This window comes from Carlito syrichta, unplaced genomic scaffold, assembly GCF_000164805.1.
Source record: "Carlito syrichta isolate Samal-C Ts95f unplaced genomic scaffold, Tarsius_syrichta-2.0.1 Scaffold315646, whole genome shotgun sequence".
Classification (NCBI taxonomy): Eukaryota; Metazoa; Chordata; class Mammalia; order Primates; family Tarsiidae; genus Carlito; species Carlito syrichta.
Genome location: NW_007259742.1, coordinates 250,011 through 264,243, shown reverse-complemented (window position 1 = coordinate 264,243; position 14,233 = coordinate 250,011). Strand labels below are relative to the sequence as shown.

The 14,233-nt window shown below is 40.5% G+C and overlaps 1 protein-coding gene across 3 annotated transcripts in view; it reads right to left on the bottom strand.

Annotated features, from left to right (window-relative positions):
- DDX50 (DExD-box helicase 50) overlaps nt 1-14,233 on the bottom strand; it is a 49,068-nt gene that overhangs the window by 9,675 nt on the left and 25,160 nt on the right. For all 3 annotated transcript variants that reach the window (XM_008073089.1, XM_008073090.1, XM_008073091.2), the window contains 4 exons: nt 3,500-3,661; nt 2,519-2,638; nt 1,053-1,126; nt 665-824 (listed from right to left, as the gene is read on the bottom strand). In XM_008073089.1, the coding sequence (XP_008071280.1) occupies nt 665-824; nt 1,053-1,126; nt 2,519-2,638; nt 3,500-3,661 (516 nt within the window). The remainder of the gene's footprint in view (nt 1-664; nt 825-1,052; nt 1,127-2,518; nt 2,639-3,499; nt 3,662-14,233) is intronic.

Here is a 14,233-nt window from a genome sequence, read left to right as displayed (position 1 = left end):
GGTCGAGGCTGCGGTGGCCGGGAGCGGCCACTGCACTCCAGTCTGGGCGACAGAGTGAGATTCCAACTCAAAAAAAACCCAAAAAAAAACCATGCTCTGGTATATAAGTTTCAGTTAACAATGTTTTGTGCAAAGTGAGAATTTTATCTATTTCTCTCCAGATACAGACAGATAATTTTCAGATAATGAGGAAAATCTGAATATGGATGAGATATTATATATATATATGGTTTTCTTTTGTTTGTTTGTTTTGAGTCACAGTCTCACTTTGTTGCCTAGGCTTGAGTGCCGTGGCTCACTCATGGCCATTGCAGCTTCAACCTGCTGGGCTCAGGCAATCTTTCTGCCACAGCCTTCCAACTAGCCGGAACTACAGGCATGCGCCACCACGTCCAGTTAATTTTTTGATTTCTTGTCGCACCATGTTGCCCAGGCTGTTCTTGAACCCCTGGGCTCAGGCAATCCTCTCGCCTCTGTCTCCCAAAGTGCTGGGATTACAGGCTGAGCCACTGCATCTGGCTAAGAATATTTTTATTTTTAAAGGATGCATGTTGAAATATTTAGGGATGTCGGGCACAATATTTGGAAATATACTGTACAATATCTAGTATAGTTCAATTTTAACCTTTTCCTAACTACACACATTTTTCTCCAAGATTTATACCTTATCAGAGGTGATCAGAGATCGTGGTTCAAAGCTTGATGCACCAGAAATGTGGGCTAATGCTGCAGCCAATGCATCCACTGCCCCTTTCTCTTCTATTAGTCTCTGAGCTGATGGTCGGAAAAAATCAACAGCAGCATAAGAAACAGAAGCCAGAGACCTATGGTTTAAAAACAGTAAATTTTCTTGGTCAAAACACAGGGGGAAGAAAATGAAAGATAAGAGAATGAACGGGAAAAGAAAGAGTAACATTTTCATATTTTAATATAACTAAATGTCTGCTGGTAAAACAGGTGATTAAAATTTTCTGATATTTGAACTAGGAGAGCTTAAAGATGAATAGCCTAATTCAAAAGAAAAAATTATTCAGCAAGGTCAGAAAGCATACCTGATTGCATCCATGCTTTTAGATTTAACTAAATCCATTGTAGAAGGAACACCTACACGTTTAAAAGTAATTCCCTGAAAATGAAAGAATTACATTAAAGAAAAATGGAAGTCTTTACAATTAATTCCTAAATTAATCAAGCTTGTAGAATTTCCACTTCTTGGTCTTAAAGATTTCCAAGCCCTAGCAGATTAAAAGATGTTCTTTCTAATAAATAATCAATTACATATATTAGAAAGAGAAAAATTTTTTGAATTGCCCCGTGTTAAATCATGAAATTTCACTTACAAAACAAATCTTATTCAAAGAAAAAAAAAGTATAAATCTATTATGTTTTTTTTTGTTACCCTATCTCCATTTTACAAAGCATATAAAACAGAATGTAAAACCCAATAATAAAAATAGGGCTAGGCATGGTGGCTCATGCCTGTAATGACAGCACTCAGCAGGAGAAGCACTTGAGGCCAGGAATTCAAGTTCAGCCTGGGCAACACAGTCAGACTGCCTCTACAGAAAAATTTTGAAAAATTAGCTGGACATGGTGGCGCATGCCTGTAAATCCTGGCTACTTGGGAGGCTGAGACAGGAGGATCACTTCACCCCAGGAGTTCAAGGTTGCAGTTAGCTGTGATCATGCCACTGCACACCAGCCTGGGTAAAAGAGCAAGACCCTATCTCTCCAAAAAAAATTTTTTTAAATTTCTTAAGTAAAATAAAATATGGCCAGGTGTGGTGGCTCAGCCTGTAATCCCAGCACTTTGGGAGGCCGAGGAGAAGACTGCCTTAGCCCAGAGGTTTGAGAACAGTCTGGGCAACTTGCTGAGACCTCGTCTCTACAATAAATCACAAAAACTAGCCAAACGTGGTGGCGTGCGTCTATACTTCCAGCTACTTGGAAGGCTGAAGCAGAAGGATCGCCTGAGCCCAGCAGGTCAAGGTTGCAGTGGCCATGAATGTGTCACTGCACTCCAGTCTGGGGGACAAGAGTGAGACTCCAACTCAAAAATATAATAAAATAAAATAAATATAAAATAAAATAAAAACAGGAAAAATGTGAAATACCACAAAAAACCAGACCATAGAAAATGTACAATTTCTTATAGAAACTGACTACTGTACCTTTACTCAATATAATCTTAACTATTACACAAAGACAATATTACAGTCACTCATTTACAATGCTGGCCTAAGAGACACTGAAATTATAATGCATTTCTGACTTTAGTTATCAAGAGAGAAATTCAAGAAAAAAAATGAGGAGGTCCGCTCTTCTGTCTTCACAATAAAAGCTGTATTAAAACAAAGTCTTGCAGCTAATATAAATTTGGATCTCCACATGCTTCACATCCAAATGCAGCTTAGACTGAGAAAAGTTATAAAGACCTATTTGTGAGAACAAATATAAAAAGAGCTCTCTCTAAGGCACCATTTAGATAATAAGCCTAGATTAATTTAACTCTACTTACTGCTTTCTGTTCCACATATCTTAGTTGACCTCTTTCTCTTGGTTGATAAAAACATATACAAATCCCGGTTCGGCCAGCTCTACCTGTGCGTCCAGAGCGATGTATGTAGGACTCAACATCCTAAAAATATAAGAAGTAATACTTCTTAAAAATCTGTCAAGTTGCAGGCATTCCAGCATCCAAATAATCATGCTAATAATAATAATACAATTTTTATTTCAATCCTGTTGCTCTTGTCAATTCATATGCATGAATTTTGGAGTAAAGGGGATATCATTTTTTTTAATATTAAGAATATTTCTTTTGAGCCAAATTTGAGTGACTCTATCCCGTGGCACCATACCAATAGGTCCTGAGAACATATGCCCAAAATGGTTGAATTACAGCTTGGCTTTATATATATTTTTTAGAGAGACAGATATTGTTGCCTTGTGAAGGTGCAGTGCAAAACCCATGAATTCTTTGGCCTGCTTCTAAAATGAATTTCAGAGCAGCCAGCAAAGTTTTCAAGCAAAGCTGATTTAGAAAGTAAATTATACAGAAATAGAGAGAGAGAGAGAGAGAGAGAGAGAGACAGACATAGAGAGAGATTGATTAATTCACCTCCCTAAGGTTGTGGAGGGGGCCAAAGTTAAGAAAACACAGCAGCCATAGCTCAGAGACACATGGGGACAGCAGAGCTTAACAAAGCAATGGCCAGGGATATAATTTAAAATCTTTTAATCCACCTCATCCCAGGGCTATATACAGAAACTATTTATAATTCCTTTGCATGATTTTGCTGCTCCATGCTTCAAATCCAAATAATAAAGTCAGTCATTTACAAAGGTATCAGATTCCCATCAATTTATCATACTAACAAAAAATGGCTAAGAGCAAGAACAGATGACATATTTCACACATCCCAAGCAATACCCTATATGTAAAATGGAAATTTAAAAAACTGCTTTTATTTTCATCAACTCAAATCCCGTTTCCTACCTGAGGAGGAGAACTTTGAATCACCAAGTCAACCTCAGGAATGTCCAAACCACGGGCAGCCACATTTGTTGCCACCAAAACTTTAAAACTACCTTCTCTGAAGCCTTTCAATGTAATTTCTCTTTGTGACTGTGCAATGTCCCCATGTAAACACTGGGCATTCTATTTGAAAAAGAGAGAAAAAATTAAGTATACAGCTCATACTTGCAACTAATAACATCCTGACACCATCTAGCTTGTGCTCCTTTTGTGTCGTTTTTAAATCTTGTTCCCTGATCTTACAACAATGTATGTTTACTGTTTTTCGTTTGTTTCTTTGTTTGTTTGTTTTTTGAGTTGAAGTCTCACTCTGTCACCCAGACTGGAGTGCAGTGGCCGCTTTTGGCCACCGCAGCCTCGACCTGCTGGACTCCGACGATCCTTCTGCCTCAGCCTTCCTAGTAGCTGGAACTACAGGAGTGCGCTACCACGCCCAGCTAATTTTTTTTTTATTTATTGTAGAGATGAGGTCTCGACAAGTTGTCCAGGTGGGTCTCGAACCCGTGGGCTCAGGCAATTCATTCATCTCAGCCTCCCAAAGGCGCAGGATTACAGGCTGAGCCACCGAGCCCGGCTTGTGTTTTTTTTTTTAATCAAACATTATAGAGAATATTTGACATAAAACATAAAAGCTTCCTTAATATCAGCCTCTTGAAAATAATTCACTGCTAACAGTTTGGCGGATATTCTGTCCGATTTTTTGCTTGTTTGAGTAGGCAATCTCACTCTTGCACAAGCTGAAGTGCCATGGTATGCTCATAGCTCACTATAGCCATGACATCTTGGGCTCAGGAGATCTTTATACCTCATCCTCCCGAACAGATGGAACTACAAGTTGTTTTTTTTTTCAGATACACACATTCTCTCACACTAACGACATATATTAATATATAGTATTTATAAAAATGGGATATTATATAGGCACCGTTTTGTAACCTACTTTATTTATTTATTTATTTTTTGAGTTGGAGTCTCACTCTATCGCCCAGACTGGAGTGCAGTGGCTGCTCCTGGCCACTACAGCCTTGACCTGCTGGGCTCTGGTGATCCTTCCGCCCCAGCCTTCCAAGTAGCTGGAATTACAGGCATGCGCTACCATGCCCGGCTGATTTTTTGATTTATTGTAGAGATGAGGTCTCGCTGCCCAGGCGGGTCTCGAACCTGTGGGCTCAGGCAATCCACTCACCTCAGTCTCCCAAAGGCACGGGATTATAGGCTGAGCCACCAAGCCCGACTTATTTATTTTTTTGAGTCAGAGTCACACTGTCGCCCAGCCTAGAGTGAAACTGCTGGGCTCAGGTGATTCTTCTGCCTCAGTCTTCCAAGTAACTGGAACTACAGGCATGCACCACCACACCGGCTAATTTTTCGTGATTTATTGTAGAGATGAGGTCACACCAAGTTGCCCAGGCTGGTCTCAAATCCATGGGCACGGGCAATCCTCTCATCTCGGCCTCCCAAAATGCTGGGATTACAGGAGTGAGCCACCACACCCGGCCTACTTTATAAATTTAGTATATCTAAGCCACTTACCCACCACATCTATAGGTACACATCTACTTAATTTTTTTTTTAGTTGGAGTCTCACTCTGTTGCCCAGACTGGAGTGCAGTAGCACTCTCCTGGCCACCGCAGCCTTGACCTGCTGGGCTCCGACGATCCTTCCACTTCAACCTTCCAAGTAGCTGGAACTACAGGCACGTGCTACCACGCCCAGGTAATTTTTGATTTATTGTAGAGATGAGGTTGCGCCAAGTTGTCCAGGTGGGTCTTGAACCCGCTGGCTCAGGCAATCCACTCACCTCAGCCTCCCAAAGGCGTGGGATTACAGGCTGAGCCACCAAGCCCGGCTCATCTACTTAATTTTTTAAGACTGTATGCAGTTTCTCCATATGGATGCAGGAACATAAGCAATATCCTACTGATGAACATTTAGGTTGTATCCAAATTGTCACCTTAAGAAACAATGCTGTCATGAATAATAACTTTGTATTTATATTTCTGGATGCCTCAGTATTATGTATATTTCAGTAGGATACATATCCAAAAGTTAATTTTCTGATAAAAAATTATGAGCAAACTTTATTATCACCAAAGTGCATTATTAAAAAAAAAGTTGTAAATGAGCCGGGTGTGGTAGCACGCGCCTGTAGTTCCAGCTACTTGGAAGGCTGAGGCAGAAGGATCACGAAAGCCCAGCAGGTCGAGGCTGCGGTGGCCAGGAGCATGCCACTGCACTCCAGTCTGGGTGACAGAGTGAGACTCCAACTCAAAACAAAACAAAACAAAACAAAACATTCATAACAGTGATTTAACCCCAACAGTATCTAAGCCTTAGTATCTAAGCTTAGTGCATACATGAATGAATAAACTGGGCATCTGCTATGTGCCTGGGATTATACCAGGTTCTGGAACATTAATAAAGAAATGGTCCTAAGGAAGACAAGCAGACAGGCATCTTCTATACAGTATGATAAGTGCTAGCATAGGTATAAATGCAAGGTGCTACAGGAATACTAAAGAGGACAAGCTAGGTCAAGCATAGTGGCTCACGTCTATAGTATCAGCACTTTGGGAGGCCAAGACAAGAGGACTGCTTGAGCCTAGGAGTTTGAGACCAGCCAAGGCAACAGTGAGCCCTCATCTCTAAACAAATTCAAAAATTAGCAGGGTGTGGTGGAAGGATCACCTGAGCCCAGGATGCGGAGGCTGCAATAAGCCCTGCCCTGATCATGGTACTGCATTCCAGCCTGAGAAAGAGTGTGAAACTCCAATGCAAAAAAAAAAAAAAAAAAAGAGGACAATCTAACTCAATTTTGTTTGAAGACAGGCAGCAATAAAGCTGACATCTGACATAATAGTGAGCTAGCCATTAGGTAAAAGGAGCAGGAGGCTAGGAGTTCCCAGTAGAGTAAATATCATACATAAATAGTGTGTCTGGGAAATTACAAGTATTTGAGCACTGCTGAAACATAAAGTGAAAAGGGGGAAGTAGTGAGAGATGAGTTTGGAAAATGACATGAACTTTTTATCCTGAGGACAATGTGGAATAATTGAATGACTGCAAGGGAAAGTATCATGAATATATTTACATTGTACAAGGAATATTCTGGCTACAATGTATATGTAACACACTAGAAAAAGGCAAATCAAAAGATGGTAGACCCAGTTAGCAGGCTGTTAGAGAAACTCAGAAAAGATATCAGTGGCGATCCAGGCTGGTTTTGAACCCCTGGGCTCAAGCAATTCTCTCACCTCCACCTACCAAAGGACCTGGCTTAAATTTTTTAAATAACTTATTTTCTATTTTAATATTGTTTATTATCTAAAAATTTTGTATTTTTATTTTTTGAGTCAGGATCTCATTCTGTTTCCCAGGCTGTAGTGCAGTGGCATGATCACAGCTCACCACAGCCTCCAACTCCCAGGGTCAAGTGATTCTCCTGCCTCAGCCTCCAGTTGCTTGGACTACAGGTGCTTGCCACTATGCTGGCTAATTTTTTAAATTTTTTGTAGAGACAAATTTGGCTATACTGCCTAGGCTAGTCTCAGACTCCTGAGCTGAAACAATCCTCCCATCTTGGCCTCTCAAAGTGCTAGAATTACAGCCACCACACCTGCCCTATTTATTAATATAGTTTTATTTAAATGTGTTTTAATTGTATTTTTAAAATAAACTTTAAAAATTTTATTAAAAAAAAAAGAGAGATATCAGTGGCCTCACTAAGGTAGTGGCAATGACCACCTATTTATTCAACAAATATTAGTGACCTACAACATATGGGGCACTAAGGATAAAATGGCGAACAAAAATAAGAACGCCTCTGTCTTTATGATCTTTATACCCTTTATGGGGTAACGGATGTTAGTGAAATAATTATGTGTGCAACTAAATTTAGCCAACAAGTGTAATGGATGATACATGGGTCTAAGAGGCAATGAGCCTTTATAAGGGAACAATCTGACCTAGTTTGGGACAAGAAAGGATTTCCTAAAGTGATGCTTTGAACTGAGATCTGAAGCATGAGTAGGAGTTGCTAGGAAAGGTAGGCTACAAATTCCAGAGCCCTGTGGTGAGAAAGCACGGCATGTATGGACAGAGTACAAAAAAATGACAACAAAGTATGGTATGAGGTTGAAAAGGTTAACTAGGGGCCAGGTTATAAATGAATTCAATAAGTATTAGTTTATGAAATTGAGAGGACCTGGTAAAGGGAGGGGAAATCAGGTATAAAGGACAGGCCAGGTGTGACAGCTCACGCCTATAATCTCAGCACACTGAAAGGCCAAGGTAGGACTGCTGGAGCCCTGGAGTTTAAGACAAGCCTGGGTAACATAGCAAGACTTCATCTCTAAAAAAAAATAAAAATAAAAAAATTAGCTGGGTGTGATGGTATGTTCCTGTAGTCCCAGTTACTTAGGAGGTGAAGGCAGAAAGATCGCCTGAGCCTAGGAGGTTGAGGCTACTGTGAACTGTGACTGTGTCACTGCACTACAGCCTGGGTGACAGAGTGAGACCCCCAATTCAAAAAAAGGGAAAGAAACATATTATTCATGATTCCCAGATACTGAGTTTCTGCAACAGGAGACAGAAATAAATGGGTCATTTAAAGCCACAGGAAGGCAGGGCGTGGTGGCTCAGACCTATAATCCCAGCACTTTGGGAGGCTGAGGTGAGAAGACTGCCTGAGCCCACATGTTTGAGACAAGCCCGGGCGACTTAGGGAGACCTCATCTCTACAATAAAACAAAAAACGAGCTAGGTGTGGTGACACGTGACTGTAGTTCCAGTTACTTGGAAGGCTTATCTGAGCCGAGCAGGTCCAGATTGCAGTGGCTGTGAGCATGCCACTGCACTCCAGCCTGGGTAACAGAATAACACTCCGACATACACACACACATACATACATACGTACATACATAAATTTAAGTCATAGTAGATAGAGTCCAAAATTACTCTGTACTTAACTGGATGGCCAACGATGAGGAAAAAAAGTAGAAGGTAATATATAAATTTGTGGTTTGGGCTATGGGCAGATGTGTTATTCAATATTAGGGAGTGTTGAAGACAAAGTGGGCAACAGGAGTATAGAAAGGAATGAATTTGGTTTTAGGAACATAATGGGTTGGTATGTCTGTGGCCAGCAGGATAAACACAGGCTCATTATTCTGGAGGCACTAAAGTAGGAAAAAGATTTGGGCATTATCTTTATTTATATAGTGACTGGAGCCATAGGAGTAATTAGATGTAAATATATACATAAAGTTATACTTCCATATTCCTACACTTACTGACTGTTTGCTTCAAGAACACCACCGTGCTAAATACTTTAAATAAATGATTTCATTTAAATCTTAAGGGAGGCTAGGCACTGTAGCTCACTTTGGGAGGCCGAGGTGAGAGGACTGCCTGAGCCCATGGGTTCGAGACTAGCCTGGGTAACTTGGCGAGACCTCATCTCTACGATAAATCAAAAAATTAGCCAGGCATGGTTGCACGTGCCTGTAGTTCCAGGTACTTGGAAGGCTGAGGCGGAAGAATCGTCTGAGCTCAGCAGGTTAAGACTACGGTGGCCATGAGCATGTCACTGCAATCCAGCCTGAGTGAGAGTGAGATTCCAAGTCAAAAATAAAAAAAAATAAATCTTAAGGGAACAAAAAGTAATTTTTCTGTTTCTTTTTTTTTTGAGTTGGAGTCTCACTCTGTCGCCCAGACTGGAGTGCAGTGGCCGCTCCCAGCCACCGCAGCCTTGACCTACTGGGCTCCAGCGATCCTTCCGCCTCAGCCTTCCAAGTAGCTGGAACTACAGGCACACGCTACCATGCCAGGCTAAAAAAATTAATTTTTCATATCAGTTCTTACAAAGAGGAAACACAAGTACAAAAATAAGCTAATAAATTATACAGCTGGGATTTAAACCCCAATCTGACTCCAAAATCTGTACTATCAATCATACTTTTTTCCCTCAGAAAGAATATATGGAGTGAGAATCAGAACTGTGAGAAATGCCAATATTTAAAGTACAGACAAGAATATAAAAAGATCTCAGTAGAAACTGGGAAATCTTAGCTAAAGAAGAAAACAAACCTATGTGGTTATCACAGAAAACAAACCTATGTGGTTATCAAGTTAAGAGAAATATTTCAACAAAGAAAATATTTTTTAAAGTTATAAGCACATATACTTTAAATAAGTTATACAGTTTTTCACAGTGAATTTTTCTTTATTATTTTTATTTTTTATAAAGATAGAGTTTTTGTTATGTTGCCCAGACTGGTCTCAAACTCCCGGCCTCAAGCAATTCTCCTGCCTAAGCCTCCCAAAGTGCTCAGATTACAGGTGTAAGCCACCACGCCCAGTCTCAAAATGAATTTTTCAAAATCACTTGAAAAAAATTCAGAGCAACACAGATTTTATTTTACTTCATAATTAGTCCTAAGAAGAACAAACTATATTCACGACATTGATGGTTTCCAAGCCTCCAACTTTTGAATAAATTGTTTTCGAAGAGATTGTGTGCATTTGTGTGTGCATGCATGTATGCATTTGTCTGTGTGAGAATGTTTACAATTCATTTTTTATGTATTTATGTATGTATTGCAGTTGGTCTCAAACTCCTGGCCCAAAGCAATCTTCCCACTTCAGCCTCCCAAAGCACTGGGATTACAGGTACAAGTGACCTATACTGGACATTTTAAACATCAAACTAATGCTACACAATTAAAGTGACACTGGGGACAATGGTGACGGTGTAGTCTTTGAATCTCCATTTCCAACATAAAAACGCACAGCAATTAAGAAAACAAAACTGAATGTCCACAGACAATATATATGACAAATAAATGACAAAGTAGTCTCATGATTTCCAAAACATGAGCAGGTAAGGACAAAACCTGTACCTATGTGGGAGAATTTGAAAGTCCTAGGAACAGGTGCTCCCTGGAAAGCACAATAAAAAGCTCCCTGGAAAGCATATTCTCAAACACACTGTTGAGAATAGCAACTGACACTGGGAGGGTTTTTATACATTCAAGAGTGATTATGAGGAGCCAGAAGAAAGGTCTGCAGGGACTGGAGCTGGTTGAGACCGATAAAAACTTTCAAAACTAACAGCCAATGCCCTTTTCCAGGTCAAAGGCCCATACTGAAGAGAAACTGCTGGGCCTAGAATCTAAACTAAGGATGCCAAGAATAATAGGATCAAAGAAAAGAGAAGATCAAGAAACAAGTGAGGAAGCACACAGCTGGAACTCTGGAAGTGGGAGATTTTTTTTTTTAAACAGCTTTACTGAGATATCACTTACAGACTATATTTTTAAATACTAGCAAAAATGACAGAAGTAGCAGCTCTAGAGCTGTGAAACTAGAAAACAATTCTACCCAGTGCCTTCACATCTAAAGTTCAGAAAGATTAATTTCATCTAAAAATGAACAGAAGATCACAGTCAAATCCCACGAAAGTAATTAGGAAAAATAAAAGAATAAGTAGCAGAATTAGCTAGCACAGTGGCATGTGCCTGTAGTCCCAGCTACTCGGGAGGCTGAGGCACAAGGACCATTTGAGCCCGGAAGTTCAAGGCTACAGTAAGCTGTAATCATGTCACTATACTCCAATTCCAGCCTGGGGAACAGAGCAATACCCTGTCTCTAAAAAACAAATACATATATGTGTGTGTGCATGTGTGTGTGTGCATATAATACACACACACGCATGTACACACACACACACACATATATTTTAGTTGAAGTCTCACTCTATCACCCAGGCTGGAGTATGGTAGCATGCTCATGGCCGCCATAGCCTCAACCTGTTGGACTCAGGTGATCCTTCAGCCTCAGCCTTCCAAGTAGCTGGAACTACAGGCATGTGCCACCACACGTGGCTAATTTTTTAAAATTTATTGTAGAGACGAGGTCCCACCAAGTTGCCTAGGCTGGTCTTGAAACCCTGGGCGTGAGCCTGGAATATATATATGTATATAAAAATACATAAATAAAATATATTTTTAAAAATATATATGTATATATATATACATACACACACACACACACACACACACACACACACACACACACATTTTTTTTGAGTTGGAGTCTCACTCTGTCACCCAGACTGGAGTGCAGTAGCCGATTCCGGCCATCACAGTCTCGACCTGCTGGGCTCCGGCGATCCTTCCACCTCAGCCTTCCAAGTAGCCGGAATTACAGGCATGCGCTACCATGCCCGGCTGATTTTTTGAATTATTGTAGAGATGAGGTCTCACTGCCCAGGCGAGTCTCGAACCCGCAGGCTCAGGCAATCCACTCATCTCAGCCTCCCAAAGTCGCGGGATTACAGGCTGAGCCACCGAGCCCGGCTCTCTATTTTTTTTTTTTTTTGAGTTGGAGTCTCACTCTGTTGCCCAGACTAGAGTGTAGTGGCACACTCCTGGCCACCACAGCCTCGACCTGCTGAGCTCATGCGGTCCTTACACCTCAGCCTTCTAAGTAGCCAGAACTACAGGTGTGCACTTACCACACCCAGCTAATTTTTGATTTATTGTAGAGATGAGGTATCATCAAGTTGCCCGGGTGGGTCTCGAACCCACGGGCTGAGGCAATCCACTCACCTTGGTCTCCCAAAGTGCTGGGATTACAGGCTGAGCCACTGAGCCCGGCCACACATATATTTTTAATGAGAAATATTGACCTGGAACCATGACTCCCATCTATAATCTCAGCCTTTAGAAAGGACAATTCAGGAGGATCCTTTGAAGTCAAAAGTGGGTGAGACCCTGGAAGATTGAGACCACTTTGGGCAAAATAGCAACACCATCTGTACAACTAAAATTAAAAATCTGGCCGGGCTTGGTGGCTCAGCCTATAATCCCAGCGCTTTGGGAGGCTGAGGTGAGTGGACTGCCTGAGGCTGCAGGTTCAAGACCCGCCTGGGCAACTTGGTAAGACCTCATCTCTACAATAAATCAAATATTAGCTGGGCATGGTAGCACACGCCTGTAGTTCCAGCTACTTGGAAGGCTGAGGCGGAAGGATTGCCAGAGCCCAGCAGGCTGGGAGTGGCCACTGCACTCCAGTCTGAGTGACAGAGTGAGACTCCAACTCAAAAAAAAAAAAAAATCTGGCCAGGCATAGTGACTGAAGTCTATAATCCGAGCACTTAGGGAGACCGAGGTGAGAGGATTCAAGGGGTTCAAGACCAGCCTGGGCAACTTGGTGAGATCTTGTTTCTATAATAAATCAAAAAATTAGCCAGGTATGGTAGTGCATACCTGTAGTTCCAGCTATTTGGAAGGCTGAGGTGGAGGGATCACCTAAGCCCAGCAGGTCAAGGCTGTGGTGGTTGTAAGCACGCCACTGCACTCCAGCCTGGGCGACAGAGTGAGATTCCAACTCAAAAAAAAAAAAAAATTTAACCAGGTACAGTGTTGCACATCTGTAATCTCAGCTACAAGAATTTGAGGTTGTATATTGCCATGATTGTACTTGGAACAGCCACTACACTCCAGATTGCAAAACACACCGGAACATTGTCTCTTAAAAAATAATGAGATTAATTTTAAAAGTTGAAATAAGAAAAAGATCTGAGATAGTGTCAAAGTAGAATAGAAAAAGAGAGCTAGCATAACAAGGGCCCTTAAAGAAGTAAACCAAAGCAATCAGACAAACCTAATACTAAAAATTATAATTCAAGAAAATTTTGCTAAAATGGAAAAAAAATCTGAAACTACAAAATTGAAAATGCACACTGTGTACTTGGAAAAATCAACAAAGAACACCATCAAAATACATTCTAGTAAAACTGTTTTTTTTGAGTCAGGGTCTCACTCTGTTACCTGGGCTGGGGGGTGCAGTGATACGCACTTCTAGTTCACTAAAGCCTCAACCCTCCTGGGCTCCGGTGACCCTTCTGCTTCAACATCCCAAGTAGCTGGGACTACAGACACATGCCATCATGTCTGACTAGTTTTTTTATTTTTTGTAGAGATAAGATCTTGCAATGCTGCCCAGGCTGGTCTCAAATTTCTGGCCTCAAGTGATCCTCCTACCTCGGTCTCTCAAAGTGATTGGATTACAGGCATGAGCCACAATATCTGACCTAAAACTACTGATTTTTAATGAAATCACATTTAAAAAAAAATTTTTTTAAAGAAAATCATTTATAAGGAAAAAAAAAGTTGGACTGGCATCCAACTTTTTATAGCAATGCTTTATTCCAAAAACAATAAAATAACATATTTAAGCTAGTGGAGGGAAAAAATATAAACTAATAATATTATATACAGCCAAAATAATTCTTAGGTATAAAGTCACAAACAAGCTATTATTAATAGGCAACATGGTTTCCATAATCTATTGGATAACAAGTCACAAACATCAAAAATGACTGCAGAGACACTGACACAAGGACTGACAGCATTCAGTGGATGTTAGCAGCACAAAAACAAAAAAAACAGACATCACACACTTCCTACTGAGAGTACACCAGCTATAAAGTAGTTTTATCCTAACCAAACAATCCTGAATATTCAGGATATATACAAGCTAGAGGAATATGTTAAATGGTATTATAGGGAAGCAATACTCTAGAGTTTTATGGAAATTTAGCTTCTTAAACAATTGAAAAAAGAGAAAGAAAAAATAAAGGAAAAATTCAAATATATATATATATATATATATATTTTTTTTTTTTTTTT